The 25989-nt window shown below is 42.5% G+C and overlaps 2 protein-coding genes across 11 annotated transcripts in view; both read right to left on the bottom strand.

The window, feature by feature from the left end:
- The window catches only part of GIGYF2 (GRB10 interacting GYF protein 2), a 140832-nt gene extending 129154 nt beyond the window's left edge, over positions 1–11678 (bottom strand). For 5 of the 9 annotated variants that reach the window (XM_044380780.3, XM_026491687.4, XM_026491688.4 and 2 more), the window contains exons 1-2: positions 11567–11669; positions 6415–6480 (exon numbers count right to left, since the gene is read on the bottom strand). The gene's annotated coding sequence lies outside the window, so the exon portion shown is untranslated. Of the gene's footprint in view, positions 1–6414; positions 6481–8238; positions 8309–11566 lie in introns of all 9 variants that reach the window. The other 4 variants (XM_048214333.2, XM_048214334.2, XM_048214335.2 and 1 more) reach the window with 4 other exon arrangements.
- Positions 11679–20262: 8584 nt separating this feature from the next.
- Positions 20263–25989, bottom strand: part of EFHD1 (EF-hand domain family member D1) — a 40201-nt gene continuing 34474 nt past the window's right edge. For both annotated transcript variants that reach the window (XM_026491691.4, XM_057305634.1), the window contains exon 4: positions 20263–21565. In XM_026491691.4, the coding sequence (XP_026347476.1) occupies positions 21431–21565 (135 nt within the window). In that variant the 3' untranslated portion in view covers positions 20263–21430. The remainder of the gene's footprint in view (positions 21566–25989) is intronic.

The raw sequence follows: 25989 nt of genomic DNA, 5'->3' as shown, positions 1-25989 counted from the left end.
CCAGGGATGTACTGTATGGTGACTAACATAATATAATTAAAAAAAAAAAAAAAACAGGGAAGTCTGAGAAATTATCACAGCCAAGAGGACCCTATGGATACGTGACTAAATGTAATGCAGTATCCTAGATGGATCCTGCAACAGAAAAACACACTAAGTAAAACTAAAGAAATCTGAATAAACTATGGACTTTAGCTAATAATGATGTAGCAGTACAGATTCATTAATTGTAACAAATATACCACAGTAATATGAGATGTTAATAATACAGAAAACTGGGTGTAGTATATATGGGAGATCTCTGTATTACTCAGTTTTTTTGTAAATCTAAAACTGTTCTTAAAAATAAATAACTAGGAGCACCTGGGTGGCTCAGTTGGTTGAGCATCCAAATCTTGGATTTAAGCTCAGGTGGTGATCTTGGGGTTGTGGGATCAACCTCTGGATTGGACTCCACACTGGGGGTGGAGCCTGCTTGGGATTCTCTCTCTCCTCCTCCCTCTGCCCTTCCTCGCACTCTCTCCCTCTGTCTCTCAAAAAAATAAGTAATTTTTTGTAAAGATTTTATTTATTTGCCAGAAAGAGAGGGTTGGGGGACAAGCAAGGTGGAACGGCAGAGAAAGAGGGAGAAGCAGGCTCCCCACTGAGCAAGGAGCCCGATGTGGGACTCCATCCCAGGACCCTGAGATCATGACCTGAGCCAAAGGCAGATGCTTAACCAACTGACCACCCAGGCACCCCTAAATATTTAAAAATAAAATAAAGACTAATATTGAAAAAAAGACTACTATAAAAATAAGGGAATTTGAGTCGTAATAACTCAAAAAGTTTTTTGGACTTAAAAAAATGCAATTTGTTCCTCAATCACACCAACCACATTTCAGGTGCTCAACAGTCATAAGCAGCTAATGGCTACAAGCATTTGATGATACAGATTTATATAACATTTCCATCACAGCAGAAAGTTGTTAGACAGCACTGACATAGAAGATTGATTTTATAAGACTATTAGAGACAAGTATTTTGTTTTGTTTTGTTTTTTGTTTTTTTTTTTAAAGATTTTATTTATTTATGTGACAGAGAGACAGCCAGCGAGAGAGGGAACACAGCAGGGGAGTGGGAGAGGAAGAAGCAGACTCCCAGCGGAGGAGCCTGATGTGGGACTCGATCCCAGAACGCCGGGATCACGCCCTGAGCCGAAGGCAGACGCTTAACGACTGCACTACCCAGGCGCCCCTAGAGACAGGTATTTTATAACTAATCACAACTTATGAACAAATCCACATCTATCCAGCACTAAAAACTCTCACTGAAATCTAAAATGACCTCAATGATATGTTTACTCCAGATTCTATTTCAAACCATTACTTATTTATTTTTATTTTTTTCATTACTTATTTTTTTAATGCTTTAAAAAAACAAACAAAAACAAAAACAAAAAACCCTATCTACCGTATGTAAATAGAACATTGAAAACTGTTCCACTCCCCAGAGTAGCAATTCAAAGCGGGGTCTTTTTTTTTTTTTTTTTTTTTTTATTGTGTTAGTCACCATACAGCACAACCCGATTCTGATGTAAAGTTCGATGCTTCATTAGTTGCGTATAACACCCAGTGCACCATGCAATACGTGCCCTCCTTACTACCCATCACCGGTCTATCCCAATCCCCCACCCCCCTCCCCTCTGAGGCTCTCAGTTTGTTTCTCATAGTCCATAGTCTCTCAAAGCGGGGTCTTCTGAAACTCTTTCAAGATATCCATGATGTCAGAAACTTTTATTATAACAATACTAAGATATTATTTGCACTTTTCAGTGTTGGCACTGCACTGATCATGCAAAGCAGTGAAAGAGTAACTAACACACAGACCTGGGTATTTAGCAGACATTTTTTCAAAAACAAATGAATTGCCACTGTCACTTCAAAAACAAAGCAAAAAACAAAAACAATTGTCAGTACTTGTTGCCAATAATAAAATTTGAGCTTTCAAGCAAAATCAAAATTTTGGAAAACTATTCACCACCGAGTCTGTTGGGTTTTCCAGTACAAGACTTCCCCAATAATTAAAGGCTTTCCTGATGGGTTATGAGTTATATGAATGCAATTTTTTGATACTGTTATATAAAATATTCATTTAAGGTGGGAGATAGACCAGTGGATTTTAATGTAACAAAATATAAAAGGTGCATTGATAAAATTCAAATTTCACATTACAACTAACCTTTAAAAACTACTACTTGCCGAATTTTGGTGTACAAAGAGTATCTGCAATTATTTGAAAAAGCTCTTAAAATACTTCTCCCTTATCCAACTACATACATCTCTCTGTGAGGATGAATGACCTTCATATATTTCAACTGAAGTAATAAACAGCAACTGATTGAATGCAGAAGCAGATATGAGAATCCAGCTGCCTTCCCTAAAGACATAAAAGCAATTTACAAGAAGGTAAAACGATGCCACTTTTTTCACCAAATTTTTTAAAAATATTTTAGAAAATGCGTGTTTTTTCATTTAAAATATATTTATGTTAACATGTAATGAGATTCGGTATTTTTAAATGAAATCATTTTAAATTTCTCAATATAATACAGACACGCAGAACTAAAGTCAAAAGCTCTTTGGGGTCCTCTAACTTTTTAAAGGATAAAGGAGTCCTAAGATCACAAAGTTGAGAATGTGTATCTCAGAGAAAAAGAAAAAAATGACAAACAAAAGAAATACATAAATTAACTTAGAACAAACATACATACCCTGAAAACCATTATCAAGGGGCATAAAATATCACTGACAACAAGAACGCCAAGATCCAAAATGCGACAGTTACTTAAAAAGTATCTAAGTCTTAAAAATGTATCTTTTCCAAGGACAGCGAGACTTTTCACATTTTGAAATTTACTTATATGATTTTTTTGATTGACTCTGCCACTAGGCTATAAGCCCTGTGAAGATAGGTCCCTGTGCGTTTTGCTCACCACTATAGCTAGCCCAGGACTCATCACAAAGCAGCTATTCAAATATTTGTTGGCTTGAGAACAAAACAAAAAAGACAAACAAAACTCACTGATGTCTCCATTCAGATTTTAAGATGAAATTTTATAATCAAAATGTACCTATTTACATAGCAATAACAATCATAACAGCTACCATCTACTGAGAGCCCATTTACTGGGCACCAGGCATTACACGAGGTATTTTAGATTTTTAATTCCCACAACCACTACGGGATATACTTTACAGATAAGGAAAATCAGGCTACAAGAGGTTAACATATTTACCTAAAGTTACAAGTAATAACAGAAAATTAAACCTATATTTCACTGCTTATTTTTTTTTTAAGATTTTATTTATTTATTGGACACAGAGAGACAGCAAGCGAGGGAACACAAGCAGGGGGAGTGGGAGAGGGAGAAGCAGGCTTTCCGCTGAGCAGGGAGCCCAACGCAAGGCTCGATCCCAGAACCCTGGGATCATGACCTGAGCCAAACGCAAACGCTTAGCCAACTGGGCCACCCAGATGCCCCCATTTCACTGCTTTAAAAGGCCACAAACTTTTCACGACGTAATGACACAGTGCTCAATACTGCTTGATTACCTTTTTCTTGTTTCTCCATTTCCTTGCAAGTTTCAGAGGAATTCATTTTGTGGAAGTCACTTTTTCTCCTTTTCCCAATCTCCTACTCTGTTCCACTATCCTTCAATTTCTACCCCTCTGCATCACTAAATTAAGCAATATAGTAAGTCCTCTAGGTAGGGAGAATAGATTCTCCTAACACACTATCAGAAACTTCATCAATAATGGTGGCCTGGGTGGCTCAATCGGTTAAGCATCTGCCTTGAGCTCAGGTCACAATCCCAGGGTCCTAGGATCAAGTCTCGCATAACGCCTCATGCTCAGCAGGGAGCCACCTTCTCCCTGTCTGCCACTCTTCCTGCTTGTGCACATGCGCTCTGTCTCTCTCTCTCTAATAAATAAATAAAATCTTTAAATAAACAAAACAATGGTATAAATAGTTTAAAAGACTAAAGAAGAGTGTCAGGTTCCAAAATACAAATTAAGGCTCTCTGACCCACTGATGTTGCAGGATGGCTTCACATCCAGTCCCTCAACTGACCATGGTTTGGGTGATCCCATCTCAATTCCCTAGGAGCTAATCGTGAGAGCCCCTGGATATAAATATGTCTTCAAGGCCTGAGCCATGATTTACCAATTAGCAAGTACCAGGACAGTACCTCTGCCAATTCCTGTCAGTAACTGCAACCAAAGAACCAATACGGAAGAGACCAAAGTTCCCAAGACTTCCTCCAGGCCCAGGACAACTTGAATAAAAGGAGCTCTGTTCCCAAAGAACATACTGGCCACAATATCACTATAAGAAGAAAAGCTATAACTGCCATTCTCCCCAAAGCTTCTGAACAACATGTAAACATTTCTATTTTTCCACCTTTTGGTGAAAGAAGAACAAAATCAGCAACCAGTAAACTATTCTAGGAAAAATTACAATGCCATAAACATTACCATGTCATCTGATAATCTCATCACAAGCCAATGTTTTTCAGAGAGGGATCCCCAGAGCCCGCGGAAGTTTTACACAGATTATGCGGAAATCTTTTTAAACCTCACAAAGCCTTAACTCAGTAAGCCTGAATATACCTTACCACAAAATCCAGATTAAAGAAACCACACAATATAAGAGAAGGCTATCCTACCTTAAAAATGAATTTAGCTGCAATCTGCTAAAGGAACCCTGGCTGAAAAAAAGTATCATAGGAAGTCACATCTGTGGCCTGTCATTGGATACATCGCTCTACAATACATAACTTTTATTAGTAATCCCTAGGCTTTGCATCAAAAATCTCAATATACTGGGGCGCCTGGGTGGCACAGCGGTTAGGCATCTGCCTTCAGCTCAGGGCGTGATCCCAGCGTTGTGGGATCGAGCCCCACATCGGGCTCCTCCGCTGTGAGCCTGCTTCTTCCTCTCCCACTCCCCCTGCTTGTGTTCCCTCTCTCGCTGGCTGTCTCTGTCAAATAAATAAATAAAATCTTTAAAAAAAAAAAAAAAAATCTCAATATACTAATATACCAACAAGATTTAAGTCATAAAAAAATTAAGTAATTAGATGTCACCAAGTACATACAAGCTATTAAAAAAAATAAACAGGGCTTCAAAATGCTCCATTAAAAAAAAAGCTTGCTTCAGTATTACCTAATAATTCTAGAATACAAAAACATGTCAATACAAAAGTTTATACTATATCTCACTGATTCTTTCTCAACAGTGAAAAAATCCCAGCTACCATTCAAATAATGTGAATATATGATCTCATATAGTAAGTCCCAACCTTCAAATTCTCCATGGCTTCCTAATACTCAAGGGCGCTTAATACTATAAAAAAGTACCCAGAAATTAAAATTTATAAAAGCAATAAATTAAAAATAACTAATGAATTTTTCCACAAATCAAACCTCTCACTTGCTTACGTTTATCTGTTAAACCTTTATCACAAACACTCCTCTGAACTCCCTAAAACAAGAACGTTTGTTAAAATGTTGCACTAGGAAGTTCAAACAAGGATGCTAGGTGAGACCTACTGGGCTTCACTGACCAAAAGATATGCATCTATTTTAACTCTTCAGGACAAATAAACTGAAACTGCCAACCTATCTACAGGAAATTTTTCTAGGAAAGGAAAAACATCCAGAAGGTTCTGTGGGCTTCTGCCAGAAGAGCCAAAACTACACCTTCTCTGAGACCTGCACCCACTCTTAGAAAAGGGATCTTTCAACTATGTTTGTATTTCTAGACTCCAACCCTATGGCCATACTAATTGGAGCAATGACAGAGAACTGGACAAACTTCAACCAACCAAATTTTCCCTCCCAGGAATTTAAAACGTGGACAATCAGCTAGTAACCAGTTGGCTAGTGGCACTACAGCCTGCGTTCATATGTGGCTCCAGGAATAAGGTGGTGATTTTCTTCCCACGTATTAAAGCAGAAAAAGGCCAGCTTGTGAAAAGATAAAGCAGGCTAAAAAGAGACAAGAGTGGACACTGACTAGCCAGCAGGGAGGTAAGTACTATCTGGACTGTCTTGGCTCCTGAATGTTTCCCAGTTTCTGGTTGGTGTCCTTCATGAAAGCCAACAGCCCTCGGGTTCTTTAAGATACCTCCTCACTCCTGCCCCCAAAGCATTCTTCTTCCTGTTTCGTGCCATCAGAAAATCATTAAAACAGTATAAGACACAAATGCCATACCAGTATCAATGCAGAAACGGCATGATTATTCTTATGGTTCATAAGAAATTTTTCTGTCACTACCTAACCTCAGGAAAAAAAACATGACAAAAACCTTAAATGCAAAAATTATGTTTGCATAAGCCCTTAGCTCTGTCCTTCCCTTCAACACTCACCTGTTCAAAAGTTCTGCTGGTTCACAGCAGGAGATGTGAGCAGACTTTGTTCAGGTCCTTTTAACACTGTAAATAACAAAAGTATTAAAATAATTGACCCAATAATCAATCTCTTAGGAAACTTTAAAAACACAGCTTCTTATCATGCATAGTTTTAACAGAAAATGGTTCCAAACCTGGTTAAAATACTAGAATCATATTGTGTGCTTATAAACTAACTTCCACTTTCCTAACATTTAAAGAGTCTCTCTCAGTAGTTCTGGAGTGGGACTAAAAAATACATGTTTTTAACAAAACTTCTAAGTGATTAAGATGAAGCTAAAAAATGAGCATTTAGGAAATACAGGGTTTAGGAAAGTGATTACTTAGGGTTTTCAATCTAAACCACATTACAGGGATATGGTATTAATTTTTAAGCATACCTGAAAAGTGAAAGCCAGCAACACAGTAATACAGGATGTATCCTATGCGAATAATCAGTGACCCCAAGAAATATAACCACTGCCAAAATGCCCAAGGAGCAAAGCTCCAGGCGTGCTTTCAGATGCAAAATTACAACCCTCTTTTAAGGCTCTACTGAGACAACACCTTAAAAATCCACAGGATGTTGATATTTCAAGTGACAAGGAGTGGACTGAAACATGGTAGCTTCAAATGGTTTCTCAGCTAAAATCAAATAATGCTTTGAATGCTGCTATGAGTCAAAAAACAATAACTACAAATTAAAGTTGATAATTTTATTAACAGCAAAAAAGCAACGTAAGCCACTTCTGCCTTTTGATTTCATTTTGCAAAAAAGTAGCCATGTTATTATAATGTCCAAAAGGTCAATCAACTTTATGCACTTAAGTCTACTTTTATAAGGGCAGGCAGAAGGAAAAGAGGGGAGAACTAGGTAATAAAGTCTTCTCTGGGGGATACCTGCTTCTTCCTCTCCCACTCCCCCTGCTTGTGTTCCCTCTCTCGCTGGCTGTCACTATCTCTGTCAAATAAATAAATAAAATCTTTAAAAAAAAAAAAAAAAAGGTCTTCTTTGGGCCTAACTCAAGAGAATAAGCTCTGGAGTATCTCCTATTACAAGCATAAATTAAGTTCACGTTCTTTGTAGTTAATGAAACTCCGTGGTTAACAAGAAAATATAATATTGTGTACTTTAATTACTTGAAGTAGGTAGGTATACAATAGGTTGAAAATATTTTTATAAACTTAATTGTGGCCACTTAAGGGAATATTCTTTTGTTTTTCAAACCTCCCCCATCTCCTCCCTCAACCTCACACAAAAAATTATGGGCAATTCAGGGTGCCTGGCTGGCTCAGTTGGTAGAGCACACAACTCTTGACCTTGGGGTCATGAGTTCAAGCCCCAAGTTGGGCGCAGAGCTTACTTAAAAAAAAAAAAATGTGTGTATGTATATGCATATGTGTGTGTGTGTGTGTGTGTGTGTATATGTACATACACACACACACACACACACATATATATATAAGCAATTCAACAAAGGTATCATTCTGCACTCCTGTATAATTAATTAATCTATATTTCTCAGTCACCTGAGAGCATTAAAAAATGAAAAATGCTAATCAGGTCAAGAAACATTAGGACTCTAAGTAAGCTTGCTTATGGAGTGAAAATCTACTTATGTTTTTAAAAATACGTAACTTTTCGGGACATTAAAAATGAATGGAAATCCTAGAACTTTATCACCGTAAAAACCTAGGAGGGCTAAAAGGGGAAAAAAAGGTTTGGGTTCAGAATTTTACAATGATGACCAAATAATGTTAAGGCAATTCAAACTGCTGAAGGAAAATGGACATTTAACTTGCCTCTAATATACCCGGATTAACACCAACATAGGCTGTAGATTCAACCTAATGAGACTGGTCCCACTATAATCTATAAGAAATAGAATAAAACAGAAAGTACTGAAAATTTAATCAGCAGGGTATAATAGAGAACTACAAATGAAGTCAGTCTTTGAAAATGGCACAAATCAAAGATCTTTTAGAATGGCAAGGGTAAAAGGGACAATAATAATCTTTTCACCCAAAAGGTCCTCCCAGACAACAATCACTATCAGTAGTGTCATCTTCCAGTGTGAAAGTCAACATACACACACATACACACACACACAAAAAATGGAGTATTAAAATGCAGAGTCATGAGAACGAATGGGCTGATATGACATCAAAGACAGAATATGGAAATGTCATTTCAAAAACTCAACAAAGGAACAAAAGGGAAAAAGGGAATTCGTCAAAATACCACTTCATCCATATCACTGCTATGTCTCCTTTTAGACAAGAAGCTCCACTCACACCCTGAAGTTGTAATTCCTCTCTTCTCATGAGTTTCAAGCAAGCTATGATAAATTATTTTTCATATATGCAACTTGACTCACCAGCAAAAGCATTTCAAAACCAAGATATTAAATTCCTCAGGTGAATTAAAATGAAAGAAAACATTTTTGAAAGCTCAGTAATAAGCATATGGAGATAAGCTGGAAGGAAATCAGAAAAAAAATTGTTCCAAAGAAAAAAGCCTATTAAGTATCAAAGAATTGGAGAACCAGTCTGAAAAGTAAAAGCAGAGAAAAAAAAAAAAAAACTCAAACACGTAAAAATATTATAAAAGACATACAAACAAATTAGTGGAAGAGACCCTGAGAAATTGAAAACTAGGCTGGACAGAACAGAATTAAGAGAAATTCTTAATTCTTACTAATCAGATTAAGAATAATGTAAATCAATATGCTGATTCAATCATTCTTCCAGGTTATATTTCTTAATGTGTCTAAACTTCAAAAGCAAATTATTTTCCCTACATTTTCAAATATTCAGAAGTATTCCAAAGATCCCCTTCTTTGAAAGCAATTCCTTTTGAGAAATCTTTTAGGCAGTTTATCATCCATCTCATTTAAAAACGTTTAAGAAAGATATTTCATGACAATATCCTGAGACATGTTATATGAGCAGCCTGAATTTTTCCAAAATGGAGTGAGTGTGTGTCATATGGAGGGAAGGGGATTTGGGCCAGAATGCCCAAATCCCCAGAATCTGATCTCCCTTTCTAATAGTCACAAGAGGTGTGGAAAAAATTTCTAAGTCACTGAATAACTTCTCTCATCTTAGTACCAATGAGTAGGGTACACTTGTTCTACTAGCCTCCCTCTCACTTGTGCCTCCCTGCTAAGCTAGCTCCATATTTTTCCCAGCACCTGACCTGTTCCCACTTCAGTTTTTGCCTCGGTATCTTTGCCTTAGCTTCCCTAGCCTGGAGCATTCCTTCTCCAGATAGCTACAGGAATTGCTCCTTTACTGGTGTCAGGTCCTTTCTCAAACATAAGCTTCTCTATGCAGCCTTCCCAGGGCACTCTACTTAAAATAAACACCCTCCCCCCCCCCAAATTAACCCCCAAATCCCTATCATCCTATTTCCCTGTCTCATTTTTTTTCCACATCATTTACCACAACACTATATATTTTGCCTGAGCTTTTATTTATCTGTGTAGAAATGAGCTCCACTGAGAAAGAAATTTTTGGTCTGTTTTGCTCCCAGCACCCAACAATGTAGTAGTCTCAATAGATGTCAAATAAATGAATGTGTGAATGAATGAATAAATGAATGGAAGTACATAGTCCCTTCCGCCTCCTCAGTCTCAAAATTCTAAAATGCTCTGTCAAGTACAAAAAAGGTGTAAAGCCCTTTCTTTCCCAATAAATCACTACCATTACCAGTGTACTCCTTGGTGTTAAATGTAAAGGAAGAATTGTGTGGCATTTTTCCAGACACACACAACTTCTTAATTTTTTTCCTGGTGTCCTCTACTGATGTCAATATCTGATGCAACATAAAAGTACATATTCCATCCAGTCTGAACACTCCAAAATCTGGTACACTAATTGGTAAAACACATAAAATCATCAATGAATGAGAGAACACATATGTGCTCTAACCAAAATGAACAAACTCTGCAAGGCTAGAACTGCAAATATTAGATGGGTGAAAGTTAATGTACAGAAACGACTGACAAGAGAAAACTGTTTTAAATCTAAGAAGCCATTAGACTCTAAAAAGGAAATACTACAGGAGAGAATATCTTCCCTGCACACAACACTGGGAATCCAAACTGCCTATAATCCAAGATACATAACACTGGATAAGAAACTGTTCATAGCTTCTGGCCCCCTCCTCAATTTCTTGTAAATTTAATTGGAATACTTACCTTCCTTAGAGAAACTAGGTGTGCTTAAGTGCTTTGACTTTCAGGGAAAGAAAAAAACAAAACACAGGGCTACATAAATGCAAATCAACATTACTGCTTCCCAAACACGATCATACAAGCTGCTTCTTTCATACACCCTTCTGTGGTCGAAAACACAAATGTGATTTATGTTTCAGTCACAAAACTGAAGTATTCAAAGTGCTTCGTAGGAAACTGCTGACACGTAAAGACTAATGCCCATTTCAACCTGACGTGAATGTTCGGGTCCCAAAGCTGCCTCGGGCTCGACTTTCCCAACCTCGGTCCCAGGTTCAGATCATGGCTCCACCTTGCCTCAGGCCTGGTCCAGACCCAGTCCTTTCGCCACAGAAGGAGTATCCCCAGTGCAGATGCTCGGTCAGGAAGGCAAAGGTGCAGCTCCCGGAGGCCAGGTGTGGGGAGGAAGGCTGGCAGGAGCAGCTGTCTGGCCGAAGCAGCTGTTACCCCGGCCACCGCAAGGCTGGCGGGTGGCCGGCCCGGGGAGCAGGTAGAAGGCAAACCCTCTGGCCCTGAGCAAATCGGCCTGACACTGCCCACCCCACCAGCCTCTTCCCTTCCTCGACTCCCACCGCGATGCCAACGGGCCCTGGAGAAGGGGGCTCCCCGGCTCGGCGGCCGAGACGCGCCCGGGCCCAGCGTGCCCCCCGCCGGGGAGGAGGCTACCGCCGGCCCCGCACCTGACCTGTCCCCTCGCCTGACGCCCGAGCCGGCCGCGGCCGCTGCCGGGGCGGCCTGTGGGTGTCCATGCGGCTGGGCCGGGTCGGGCCGGAGCGGCGAGGACGCGAGCACAGGCGGGAGGCCCAGGCGGCTCCGTGTGGGGCGGCGGGAGACGGCAGAACCGGGGCGCGGGGCGAAGCCGGGCAGGGGAGTGAGACGGAGTCGCTGGTTACCTGCGGTCCGGGACAGGGAGTCTCTCAGAACCCAAGTCAGCCCTCAGCCTCAACAACACAAGATGGCCGACACGTCGCCACGCACATCACGTGACAGCGCGTTCGTTCCGTCACGCCCCTTGCTCCGCCCCCGCCCCTCCTCGCCTCTCTACCCGCTTATCCAGCCTCCCACGACATCCTTCCTTTCCGCTGCCTCCCGCCCCTCTACCCCGACACGCCCCTGCCGGAGCCCCGGATGCCAGCCTGGGAGAGGGCGGGGCCGCGGCAGGGCGCAGGCGCTTGCGGGTCGCTGGGATGGGGCTCCCTGCCTGCCCTTGAGTTGAGTAGAGTTGGTGTCCAGAGTTGGAACCCGGCCAGACGCCCTGTGACTCACCGTGCTATGCACCCAATCCAGAGCCCGTTCGCAGTTCAAAAAGCTCTTCATCATTTACGAGCTGATTTTCAACACTAGAACTTTTCCACAGCTTTTCACCCAGCATTTTCCTGCCCGGTTGCTATCCTAGAGAAAATGGGGAAACGACAAAAGCTGAAATTCAAACCAGTGTCTCTACTTGTTAACGGTTCTGGTAGAACTGGGAACTCTATAGAGTCCTAAAATGTGACAGCTGAGAAGGACTGTACAGCTCCGACCCTCTTCTGGTACTATATCGGGCTATAACCCTTTTGCCCAAAAATCCCCCTTCTAGGGGCTGCCAGATAAGATACAGGACGCCCGGAAATATTGGGGACGTATTTACACTGAAAAGTTACTCTTTGTCTTTCTGGAATTCGGATTTAACTGGACACCTTATATTTTTATTTCTATATCTGGCAAAGCTTAACCCTTCTCAGGTCATCCCATTCTTCTTTGTGTATCCAACCTCTCTCTTTTTCACAGGATCCTTCTGAACGGCTTTTTTTTTTTTTTTTTTTAAGTAGGCGCCGCACCCAGGGTGGAGCCCAAGGAGGGGCTTGAACTCAGGAACCTGAAATGAAGACCCGAGCTGAGATCGAGTCCCTCGCTTAATGGACTGCGCCACGCGGAAGCTTCTCAGCAGTTTCTTAAAATACTCAGAAGTTGGGGCACCTGGCTAGCTCAACTGGTAGAGCATGCAACTCTTGATCTCGGGGTTGTGAATTCAAGCTCCACGTTGGACATAGAGCTTACTTTAAAAAGTAAAAATAAAATACTTGAATGTCTTCCATCTTAAAAGTTAATAGTAAAAACTACAATTCTCCCTCCAACTGCCTCCCTACCTCTCTGTTCTCTTTCGAAGCCAAACCACACAAAAGAGTTGTTTATACTCTCTTACCCAATTTCCATACCCGGCAAGCAATCATCAACCACTCCAATGTGGCTTCTATTCTAATGCTTGCTGTTAGATACCTCAACCGGCAAGTTGATAACTGGAGTTTTTCAGTCCCAATCTTGACTTAGTGCTTTCCCATCTTCAAAGTGATTGACCACTCCTATTTTCTGCACTACTTTATTCCCTTGATCTCTATGTCCTTGCTGCTTAAAATGTGGCCAATGAAACAGTACCATTAGCATAACTTGGAAGCTTATTAGAAATGCAGAATCTCAAATGGACCCTTCACAATCTCATTCTGCTGAACTCTAGATCCATATCATCCCCTTCCCCTTCCTTTTTCTCCTGAACTTATTGCTTCAGATATGCCCATATTTAAAGGGCTTCAGTGGTGCCTGGATGGCTCAGTCAGTTAGGCGTCCCACTCTCTTTTTTTTTTTTAAGATTTTATTTATTTATTTGAGAAAGAGAGAGCACGAGCAGGGGAGGGACAAAAAGAGAGGGAGAAGCAGACTCCCCGCTGAGCAGGGAGCCCGATGTGGGACTCAATGCCAGGACCCTAGGAGGCAGATGCTTAACTCACTGAGCCACCCAGGCACACTAGGTGTCCCATTATTGATTTCGGCTCAGGTCACGGAATTGAGCCCCCATCAGGCTCCACACTCAGAATTGAGTCTGCTTGTCACTCTCCCGCTGCTTCTCCCCCACCCTCTACTAAATAAATAAATAAAATCTTTTAAAAAATTAAATAAAAAGAAAGGTCCTCAAATATGCCATTCTGTTTTAGCCTTTGCACATGCTGTTCCCTCTTGTTACAATCTCTTTCCCAACTCTTACTCCACTTGCTGCCAACCTGCATCACTCCTGCTCATCTTTAAAAACCTAAATCATATGTTATTGCCTCTGCGAAGCTTTTTTTAATCCCCTCCCTTAGACCACAGACCTCACCCCTTGAGCTGTTATTTTTAAGAAAAAAACCAATACTAATGTTTGTTACATGCTAACCACCTCATTAAGGGCTTTATTTTCATGCTTTCTTGTAATCCTGGCGATGGCACTTTGGAGAACTAAGAGAGCCAACCAGGCACCTGGAAGAAGAGCTTACCTTCTCCAAATCTCAGCCAGGACTTTCTAGCTCAGGATGACTGATCACTGAGCCCATGTCCCCAACCAGCTTGCCATGCCACCTCCACCTCTCTGATGCTATGCCACCTGTGCCTGTAATTTTATATATCTTTTATTTTATTTTATATATGTAAAATTTATATACATAAGATATAATTTAAATATATGTATATAATTAAGGTATAATTTTTCAACAGTAAAATTCAGCATTTTTAGTAACCATTCTGCAACTTTTGACAAATGCATACAGGTGTGTGTAATACCATTAAAACTGGAGTACAAAATAGTCCTACCATCCACTAGAGTTCCCTCAAAAATCCTTTGTAGTCAGCACTAACCCCCACTCTTGGCCCCTAAACCACTGTTATATTTTCTGTCCTTACAGTTTTGCCTTATAATATCATATAAATAAAAAACAGTGTGTGTGTAGCCTGTTGAGGCTGGCTTCTTTCACTTAGCATAATGCACTCGAGATTCAGCGTACTGTTGTTTGTTCAAGTTCTTTCTCCTCCTCCTCCTTCTCCTCCTCTTCTCCTTCTTCTATTCACGAGTAGCATTTCATTCTATGTATTTGCTTATCCATTCCCCTGCTGGGGGACATTTGGGGAGTTTTCATTTTGGGGAGATTATTAATAAAGCCATTATAAATATTCACAAGCAGGTATTTGTGTGAACATAGGTTTTTATTTCAGTTGGATAAATACCTCAGAATGGGATTGGTGGTTATGTGGTGTTCTTAACTTTATCAGAAACTGTGAAACTGTTTTTCAGAGTGCCTTAGCCACATTTTTAGCCCCAAAGTAAAAGCTTCTAGAGAGCAGGAACCAAATCTAAGGGAAGAAGAGAAGGAGGAGGAGGAGGAAGGAGTATTTGACCTTACATCCTTGGCAGTTGTCATTGTCCTGACATACAGTAGACACTCAGTAAATACCTACAGAATCAAATCAATTCTTGATTATCTACTTCTTTGAAAGGGTGCCTTCCCCTTCTGGTATTCACTCTTTCTTTCCAATGCTTCTTCAAATGGTGATTTTAAAGTTACAACAATAGACGGATGCCCACTCTAGTCAGGGACAATAACAAAGTTTCACCTTTGTTGTATCATTGATAGAAACAGAGAAGTTAATAATAATAGATCATTGGGGAGGGGGAGGAAGGAGGAAGGAGTTTAGCCAGAAACAAGTTTAGTATGTAACAAATACTGGTTGATCCACTGCCACAGATTGTATTTTTCTAAAAATGGCAACACCGATATTGTCCATTCAACATACTCTTCTAGAGCCTTGCCACTACCCTTTCTAGAGGTAGAGTGTAATTCCTCCCCCCCTGGGGTGGTTATATATAACTGATAGAACAAGGCAAAAGTGAAAGGAGGTGACTTCTAATGCTAGATCACAAAGATGATAGAGCTTCCACCTTGTTTGCTAAAGCAGTCTCTTTTGAAGCAAGGAGCTGCCGGATAATAAATCCAAATGGTCGGAGGTCACCATTCTGTGAGGCAGCCTAGACTAAGGAAGAGGCCCATGTAATTGCCTCCAGCAACAGCCCCAACAGGTTTCAGGAGTCTGAGCTACACAGATCTGAGTGTTATCCATAGAGAGATCTTTGAAATCATTGGGAATCACCCACAACCAGCAACTGCAGAAAGGAAAAGTATGGAGCTAAGTAAGGCAGGCTCTTGGGAGGAAAACACACAGCTGGTGGGCAGAGAGAAAAGTTACAGGTAGGACCAGGTTAGGAGCAGGAGCCAGTCTCAGAACAGAGGGAGGAAGAAATTGATTGGCAATGCCAAATCTATAGGATTGTCAAGGAGCCTGGGGCTGGGGAAACTGCCCTTGAATTTGGTGACTAGGATTGTCTACGGAGCAGGAAGAACAGAAGGTTAGGAAAGAGTAGGAGATAGGGAAGGGAGGACGAAGAAGTTTGGAAGTGGATGAAAAGGGAGGATAGATTTGTTAGTGAAGAGGTCAGTGGCCACTGAAATTGGGCCCCTAATTAAAAGTGTTGCATACACAACTGAAAACCGAAGAGAAAACACAAGTAAGAGAGTGGGGGAAGAAACTGAGCCAGAGAGCTGAGCAAACATCAGGGAAAGGCAGCTCAGATGATAACTATGGAAACAGATCCATTTTTATGTTTGAAAACATTTTTAATTATAAAAGTACTTGCATATTTTAAATTCTATTCTCATTTCTAACCTTCAGATGTATACCAAGAAAATTAAATCATAAAAAACTATCTTGGAATACGATAAATGTGTCCTTTCACGTAAATGTCCCACAATGTGTCCCAAAATGTTTCTTGTTTTTTCCTGAGTTTTTTGCACATTTAGGATTTCATATTGCAGCTGTCCCAGAGGGTTCCCAGAGAACTCCCAGAGGGCCGTAGAACTGCCCTCTCACTTTTGTGGTGGTCAGACGGTCTCCTCTCTTTTCTTATTAACTGTTATTAAAAATAGTAATAAAGCAATACAATCTTATGGTTTTTAAAAATGCAAAAACATATAAAGGAAAAAATTTAAATCCCCTCAAGACCTACCCAGGACCCTCAGGACCTCCCCCACTGAAGTAACCCACTGTTGACAGCTTCCGGTATGGCTTCCCCAAAGACGTTGTATGCGTAGACAGGTATGATGTGCTTCTCCATTCTCAGCACCACCAAGTGCTGAGAAGATGATGGCTGCCCAAAATCCACTCGATCTCCGACCTCGTGCACCTTAGTCTGCACGAGCAGAGCCATGGTTTTATATCTCTCATGTAAAACAAACAAAACAAAACACCTAAGAATTACTATGTATGTCGCTCTGCCCCTAACCTTTTTCCAAGAAACAATACGCCCCGGCATCCTCCACATTTTTTTTTAAGATTTTATTTATTTATTTGACCCAGAGAGCAAGAGAGCACACGCAGGGGGAGCAGTAGAGGGAGAGAGAAGAGAGAGAGAGAAGCAGGTTCCCAACTGAGCAGAGAGCCCAATGTGGGGCCCGATCCCAGGACCATGGCCCATGGCGCCATGACCTGAGCCAAAGGCAGACGCTTAACTGACTGAGTCACCCAGGTGTCCCTACAATTTTCCATTTTAAGTCTACCAAATTGCCCTTCAAAATGGCAAGAGCAGTGTGCACTTCCACCAATACCATGTGGCAGAGTACTGAAAGTGATTGGTTTCAGAAAGGACGCGGGGGAGGGGAACTGACGCCTGATAAGGTCTATCCTCAGCACTTCCCTAAGTTGTGGAACCCTAAGTTGCCCCCCAGGACCTCCCACCAGCCCAGGACCCTGGGGATAGCTATGGAACCACTGTTCCTATAAGTCAGCCCTGTGGGCAGGGATGTGGCCAGAATCTGGCCTGGTGGGCAGATAGGGTCTGCAAGGAGAAATCTGAGCAGGGGCAAGGCCACAGGTGTCAGGTCACATGATCCAGCAGGGAGGACTCAGCAAGTGGCAGCTGCCAGGGGCGTGGCAGGTGAGCAGGCACAGCAGCAGGAATCTCCCTGGGCTGGTGGGGTCAGGAGCCTCCAAAGAACAGAGAAGTGAGAAAGAAGGCACTTGTGCTTGGGGCCAAGGCAGCAGCCAGACCTGGGGCACTGCGGCCTGGGATCCTTTGCCTCTAACTTTGGGGACCCAGGGCTCAGGAGGAAACAGAATTGCAGTCGCACAAGGTGGAAGATAGAGAGGAAACCAACTATGTCCTGGGCGCTAACAAGTCCCAGGCTTGGAATTGGCAAGTAGATGACCATCATCTTTGTTTTACAGATGAAGACTAAGGATCAAAGAAGCCAAGCTACTAGCTTCCGTCTGACTCCAAATCCCATTACATCACACAGCCCCAGGGCAGAGGCAGAGGTTTGTTGATTTCCCTATATTGCTCAGTCAAAGGAGGGCCTTTGGGGGGTAGACTCATCACTTTTCCAGTGAGAAAGGATGTCCCCACCATCTCCACTCTCCTCGCTTTCAGAGCTGTTCCCTCAGGCCAGGCTCCCACATCCGGGTGCTTAGAAGATCCCTGAGTCAGTGATAGAGGTCCTCTCTTACCCATCTCTGCTGCAACAAACCCACTTTGTCCTTGTGAAACAAACAGGCGGGGGAGCCTGTCGCGGGCTGGGCAGCATGCTAGGCCTACTGCAGTGGGTAAGGCAGAGTTCCTGCCCTTCAAATTCATTGTCCAAAGAGAAACAGAAGTGAAGAGAAGGGTATTGCATAATGCCTTAAAGATTACACTAGAGAGAAAAATGAAACAGAAACCCCAAGAAGGGGCACTTCGCCTACCCTGGGGGCATCAGGAAAGCTTCCTGAAGATAATCTCTTAGCTGAGTCATCAACGTTGAGTCCTTTGCCAGCGGAAGGGAGGGAGGGAGAGCCAGGTGGAGGAAACAGTCATGCATAACCCTCAGGAGCCCCACTTTCTAGGAACCCACTAGGTATCATGTGTACCTGGAACGTGGTTTGGCAGGAGAGAGGGGAGGGAGGAGGGGCAAGTGATGGGACAGGACAGGTGAGCTGGGACTGGATCCCGAAAGCAGGGGAGGCAAAAATTGAAGGGGAGATGTTAGGAACCAAGGTTATCCTAACTACAGGGTGGACATCCGGGCGAAATGAGGGCAGGGAAGGCAGTCAGGAGGCCATTGCCGAGACCCAGAAAGAACCAATGAAGTCCACGCCCATGGAGGGGGAGGATGGGAGCTGTGGGTGAGGGGCATGAAGGGAACATCTAGAGGACTCTGATCAAGGAGGGGCAAAGAAGTCTTATCCCTGGTCTCCAGTTACCTGACCCAATTATTTGTCCTTTTTGTCTTCAGCCCTTCTGTGTTACATTTTCCATCATTTGCATTCATGAGTTTTTAGCTCTTGCATGGGCCTCGCTGTCCAGAGAGGCAAGTGATGTTTGAAGTAATTACACTGTTGTCTCCATTGCTTATTTTCTTTTATTCATTGACTTTATTTTTTTAGAGCAGTTTTATTTTTTTTTTTTTTTTGAAGATTTTACTTATTTGATAGAATGAGTTGGGGGGGAGGGGCAGAGGAAGAAGCAGACTCCCCTCTGAGCAGAGAGCCCAAACCAGGGCTCAATCCCAGGACCCTGAGATCATGACCTGAGCTGAAGGCAGCCACTCAACTGAATGAGTCACCCAGGTGCCCCTAGCAGTTTCAGATTTGCAGAAAAACTTGGGAAGAAAATACACTTTCCATACCTCTCTCCCTCTCCCGCCCCCTTCCCTTATTACTAACATCTGGCATTTGTGTGCTGTGTTTGTTACAACTGATGTGCCCATATCAATACCTCATTATTAAATGAAGTCCGCAGTTTACATTTGGGGATACTCTTTAGTGTTGTGCGTTTTGGCAAATGTATAATGACCTCTGTAGAATCACTACAGGACCACTAAAAATCCCCCATGCTCCACCTATTCATCCTGCCCTCTTTCCCTCTCAACACCTGACTTTTTACTTCATGGGTTTTGTAGTTCTGTCTTTTCCAGATGTCATAGCTGGAATCATACCGTGTGCAACCTTTCCAGACTGGAAAGTTTCTGCTGTCGTTTTGTGACTTGACAGCTCAGTTTTTTTCATTGCTAGTATTTCTTTTCATGGCTGAATTAATATTCTATTGTATAGATGTACCAGCTTATCCATTCACCTCCTGAAAACCATCTTGGCTGCTCCCAAGTTTTGAAAAGTAAGAAATAGCTGCTATAAACACTCATGGGCGGGTTTTTGTGTAGACAGAGGTTCTCAGCTTGTTTGAGAAAATGCCAAGGAAGCACACTTCCTGGATTGTATGCTCAGACTGTCTCATCCCTTTTTCATGTCCACTTCCTTGGGTGGGGAGGCTGGAGGGTGACCACACCTGGAAAAAAATGATACCCAAAAATCATAGGTCTTGCTTTTGTCCAAAAACCAAAACGATCCTCCCTGAGGAGCTATTGGTGTTCTCTTAGGAGAGAGGTCAGTACTCAGGTCCCCAAATGCCCCAGAATCTCAATGGGAAGAAGGGAGGAGTCATTGGCCCTCATCAGAGTTTCAAGGGGTCTAAGAAGCAAGAGAAATTAAGCTGCAGATCCTACCTGTGGCTCAGAGAATCCTCAGTGACGGGAAGGGGAAGAGCGGCTGACAAACCACCTCAGTCCGCAGAATGCCCCTGAGGAAAGCTGACCTCCAGTAACCACTCCTAACTCTACTTCTGGAAGTTGGTGTCAAAGAGGAGCCTGGGCTGGATGTGGCCCCTGCAAAAAACACTCTCCTCTCTTCCCCCAAATCAAAAAAGACTAGAAGCACACGGAAGTGATGGCAAAGTCCATTTGCACAGTTTATTTAAAAAGAGACAGCTGTGAAGTAGAAATGCAGATGTTTTCCTGTTGTAAAGACAGCAGTTACAAAAGAGAAGTAATAAATATGATGCTAGGAAGTATTTTTTTTTTAAATACAGCAAACCCCTGGCATTTGCGAGCAATCCCAAGAATGCACGACATATAAAAATGTGCACCGGGGGTAAGAACAGCTTCCCCTCAACATCTTGGGAGAAAAAGTTGGAAACTGGCCAGATGAGGACAGTCATGACTTGGGGGATTTTGAAAAGCTCTGGATTTGTCACTTGGGAATGTAGGGGTCTGCTGGAATAGAATTTGCATAGTCAGAATTAACAGGGATTCTTCTACACATTAGTATCACTTCTGATTCTTCTCTTATTCTTACAGGTAAGTAGCATAGTATTTAAGAGTAGGAGGAAAGGCTGCAGTCAGAAGACATGAAGGGAGGGGGATTGAAGAGGGTGGGTCCGTGAAGAATGCTGAGAGGATGGGAGACAGGTGATAGGAAGGAACAGAATTTTCTATTTTTCTACTATTTTGTCATCTCGGCCTCATACCACTCCCCCGGTTGAAGAGGGGACAGGCAGTGGTCCAGCCTGGCTTGCCTTCAACCTCACCATCATCAAAAGACAGAAGATGCAAAAGTAACTGGCAGAATCAGGCTCAGAATGAAAACAGGGAGGTTGGATAAGAAACAAAGGGGAGGGGGACCCACAGAGGAGAGGGGCAGAGAAATACCCAAGAAAACCAGGGCAACATTAACATCAGAGCCCTCCAGGGACTCTCTCCTCTGAGGACCATCAAAGAAAGAAGTATCTGCACAAATTAACACTCTTTGATAGGAAGGGCAAAGGGACATGGAAAAAGTACAAATTGCCAAGTAGAGGCACATCTGGCTACAGAGCAAGGAGGGCAGGAAAGAGAAGCAAGTGGGGCAGTTAGCTCATCCCAGGACTGTGGGGAGGGGCTCCCACACAGGGACGAGAGCCTCCCCTGCCACCCCACGAGGCTGAGAAGTTTGCATTGGGTGGTGGGTGTGGAGGCTGGTGGGGGGGTACAGGAGTGGCAGGGGTGAGGATGCCCAGCCAGCTCTCGTGGGGGCATCTGTGAGGCACTGTGTGGATGGAGGTCAAGGTTGCCTGACTATGTGCTGAACGCAGCCTTGAGCTCCCGGAAGGCTGCTTGGCGGAGCCTCCTCTTCTCTTCCTCCCGCTTCCGCTCATCTTGCTCGGCTTTTAGCTCAGCCTCAAACTTACTGGCACAGGACAAAGCTTGGACCTGCAGAGAAACAGCAAAAACAAACCAACAGACTGAAGGAGGAGAGGAGCAACTTGGAGATGGAGCAGCCCATCAAACGTAACTCAGTGGGCTGGGGCCGTGTGCCATGGGAACCCGGTCCCTCTGCACGGCAGGACCCTCTCACCCCCCAGAGCAAATACTCTTCAGAAGTTTGCTTAATCCAGGGGTGCCTGGGTGGCACAGTGGTTAAGCGTCTGCCTTCGGCTCAGGGCGTGATCCCGCGTTATGGGATCGAGCCCCACATCAGGCTCCTCCACTGTGAGCCTGCTTCTTCCTCTCCCACTCCCCCTGCTTGTGTTCCCTCTCTCGCTGGCTATCTCTATCTCTGTCAAATAAATAAATAAATAAAATCTTAAAAAAAAAAAAAAGAAGAAGTTTGCTTAATCCAATGGTGAGGATGCCATCACCTTATTTGCCACCGTGCTATACCTGGTCCTACCTGCTAAGGCTGATCTTTCCACTTCACTTCTTCTCCGGGACACGGTTTAATATCCTGCCTCTTACCCACTTCTATGTCAACCTTTAATTTCACAATAATATTGTTTTGTTCCAGGGGGAGAAAACCCAAACCAAAACCAAATGAACTCCCTGCTAGGATTCTGACGGCAACTGCATCAAACTGCCGGTGGCAAACTGATACCTTTACAACATATCAATCATTCTGAATTGACTTCTGAATATTACGTGTTTTGGGGAATGTTGTGAAGGGGATTTGGTGCCAATTCTTCAAACCTAGTTTGTCCATAATAATACTGTTATCAGCTACATCCATCTTAAAACCCTCTATTCCGGAACCGATCCCTTTTTCCCCCCATCTCAGTGTCTCATCAATTTGGTAAAATTCCCAAACCCACTGGGTGTGCACGTTATTTTAGTAAAGATTGCCAAATTGCTCTCCAAAGTAGCTGTTCCGATTTACACCCCCACCATCACGGAATGTTGAGTAGTCCTTTCCCCACAGCCTCTCCAACGTTTATCAGGCACCTTTTTCCTGTTTGCCAATCTGATAGGGAAAAAAGGCCCTGGCACCTTCTTTTATTTCCTTTTTGCTGAATTACCCATTTCCCTGGGGCTTCCCATTTCGCCACTCTTTACAAATTTAGACTTAGTCCCTTGTTACATATTTTCAGTTACTTAGTCTTTTGCTTAATACCCCAGGTATCTGAGGCCATGGGAATATTTAAATTTCGATGTAATCAAAATCTTCAACCACTTCCATTCTGGCTTTTGTCTCTCTCTCCCTCTAAGTAGGCTCCACATGCAAGGTGGGGCTTGAACTCACGACCCCAAGAACAAGAGTCAGTCACATGCTCTATCAACTAGTTGAGCCAGCCAGGCGCCCCATGGCTTTTCTCTCTTATGTCATGTTTAAGGTCTTTTATATCCCAGGGCTCTAAACCCATTTTCCTCTCATATTTTTTCTGGTTTTATTTTCCCATTCAGCTCTTAAAGTCACCTACACTGTATGTTACTGAAGGAATATATATAATAGAAGGATTTTACTTCATTTTCCTAAGTGGAGAGCCAATTTTCTCAACGCCCTTTTATTGAATAGCCCATTATTTTGCCACCGATTTGAAAATTACCTTTTTTTCTTTTTCTTTTTTTTTTAAAGATTTTTATTTATTTGACAGAGAGAGAGAGACAGCCAGCAAGAGAGGGAACACAAGGAGGGGGAGTGGGAGAGGAAGAAGCAGGCTCCCAGGAGAGCAGGGAGCCCGATGTGGGGCTCGATCCCAGGACCCTGGGATCATGACCTGAGCTGAAGGCAAACGCTTAACGACTGAGCCACCCAGGCGCCCCTGAAAATTATCTTTTTCGTGTACTAAATTCCCACATGAAGAGGGTCTGTTTTTACTGTTTACTATCCTGTTCCACTAACTGATTTTATTCCTGCACCTGCACTACATTATTTAATATTACTGCTTAGAGAATGCCTTGATATTAATGAGGAAAGTATTCTTCCATTATGTTGACTAAGCACATTCTTTTCATATTTTTTTTTTAAGATTTATTTATTTGAGAGAGAGAGAGTGGAAGCGTGCCCATGCGTGAGTGGGGAGGAGGGGCAGAGGGAGAGGGGAAGCAGACTTCTCACCCTCCACCCCCCAGCAGAGAGCCCAACGAAGGCCCATCCCACGACCCTGAGGTCATGACCTCAGCTGAAATCAAGAGTAGGATGTTCCACCAAATGAGCCATCCCAGCACCCCTATTTATTTATTTTTAAGTAGGCTCCATGCCCAGCATGGATGGAGCCCGACATGGGGCTTGAACTCATGACCCTGAGATCAAGACCTGAGCTGAGATTCAGAGTCAAATGCTTACTGGACTCCATCCAGGTGCCCCTCTTTTCATATTTTTAAATGTCTTACTATGAATAGGAGTATTAAACTTACCAAATGTTTCGAGATGGCTCACTGACAGGATCACGTTTTTTCGTATTTGGTATCTATGAGATTTTTTAAAATTATCCCTGCAGTCTTAATATAAACTTCAAATGTTTTAAGATTCCCACAGCTATATTCATTACATTAATATTTTTTTCTGATGTGTTTTTATCTGATGTTATGAGAATCATGATGGCTTTAGAGAATGAATGTGATATAATCTTTTTCAATGTTTGAACTAGTTTGTGATATTGAAAACAATGTGTAACATTGCAGAATTAATCCCTAAATTCCCCAGCACTTAACTGGTTAAGGGGGAGTTAACCTAAATGTCTTTACAATTCATCACATTGTCTACTTATTACCTCAAATTTATAAAAAAGCATTCCCTTTCATTGAGTGTTTAATGATTTTAAATCAATGTGTCCTAACCTCTCACTGTCATTGTTTTTTTTAATTTTAGGTAGACTCCAAGTCCAACATGGGGCTCAATCCCTAAAATCTAGAGTTCCACATTCTACCGACTGAGCCAGCCAGGCGCCTTGACCTCTCACTGTTTTTAACTACCATGTTCCCAGGTCCATCATCTTTTCTCCATCATAAGCTTCCACGTTTGGGTGTCTCCTTGTGTATTCTCTGGTTCACTCATTCACTTCTCTGCCAAGGCGGCTGAGATTTACCATATCCGAAAATGCTCTTTATCCTGTCCGTTCTGGTTTTCAATCCATTACATCCTTGGTAGCACAATGCAGATTCTCACACCTCAATGAAAAATGGTAACATCCCTTCCTGCATTCTCCCTGCACTGCACAAGGGTCCAAGTCTGAACACAGGATACCTCTGAAAATATTAACCACAAAGTCTTACGCTTTTACTTTTTCCGAATCAGAACCCCTAGGGGTAGGGACTAGGAAATTATGTTTTCCAAATTTCCCAGGTATTTCTCAGGCACGTGAGGCCCTGCTCTGTTCCAACCAGCTCTCCTCCAGCTCCCTACATCGGAGTCCCTAGAAGACAGATTTAATTGCCTAGAGTAGAGCCCGGTTCATGCTGACTCTCTTCAAACTCTGTCCCCAGACTCAGGCTGAAAGTCTGGACCCCAGATCCCTTTGTCTAGCCCTGACGCCTCTCCTCCTCACCTTATTTTTTTCTTTGTTTGGTTTTCAGGAATTTAAATATTTAAAGTTAAATTATGTAAGTCTATGATTAAATTATATTAGAAACAAAAGTAATAAATATTATAAAGTCATTGCTTCTTGATTATCTTGCTACCTTTTACTCTGTTTTGGAGGTTGTCTGCTTCTGTTCTATCTCTCAGGTGGGAATCCCACACAGTAACGCGCCGTGACTCTTCCCAAATTCACGTTCAGCAACATCCTGTTGAAGCTTGAAAGCAGCCCCGGTGGGAGTATTTACACCTTGGAACCCAACAAAATGCTACAACGCAGGGCTGGATTTATTGTTTCGTTGGCAATCTTTTCATAAGAAAGTGATGGGAAATGTTAAAAATGCAGATTAAGCTGAAAGATGTGTAGTGTCTATAGCCTTTATATTATGAATAGCTTCAACGAAATTCAGAGAATATTCTTCCAGTATTTGAAAACTATTATCAAATTCAGCAAAGGGACACGTGGGTGGCTCAGCTGGTGAAGCATCATGATCGTACAGCTCAGGTCATGATCCTGGGGTCCTGGGATTGAGTCCCACATCGAGCTCCTTGCTCAGAGGGGAGTCTGTTTCTCCCTCTGCCTGCTGCTCTCCCTCTGCTTGTGTTCTCTCTCTCTCTCTCTGGCAAATAAATAAATAAAATCTTAAAATAAAAAAAGTCTATCTCTCTCCTTGAATCTATGGTCTGTGAGTCCTGTCTTGCCAATCACCCCACTCTGCGTCTTCATGTTTCCTTCTCTGTAGACCACTTCCCTGGGCTCTAAAAACATACCAACATCGGTCTACTCTAGGTTAAAAACAAACAAACAAACAAACACCCAAAAGTTCTTCTCTGATCCCAAGCTACC

The sequence above is a fragment of the Ursus arctos genome, unplaced genomic scaffold (genome assembly GCF_023065955.2).
Source record: "Ursus arctos isolate Adak ecotype North America unplaced genomic scaffold, UrsArc2.0 scaffold_1, whole genome shotgun sequence".
In the NCBI taxonomy this organism is placed as follows: Eukaryota; Metazoa; Chordata; class Mammalia; order Carnivora; family Ursidae; genus Ursus; species Ursus arctos.
The sequence above is the reverse complement of the archived record's forward strand: the minus strand, read 5'-3'. Positions and strand labels throughout refer to the sequence as shown.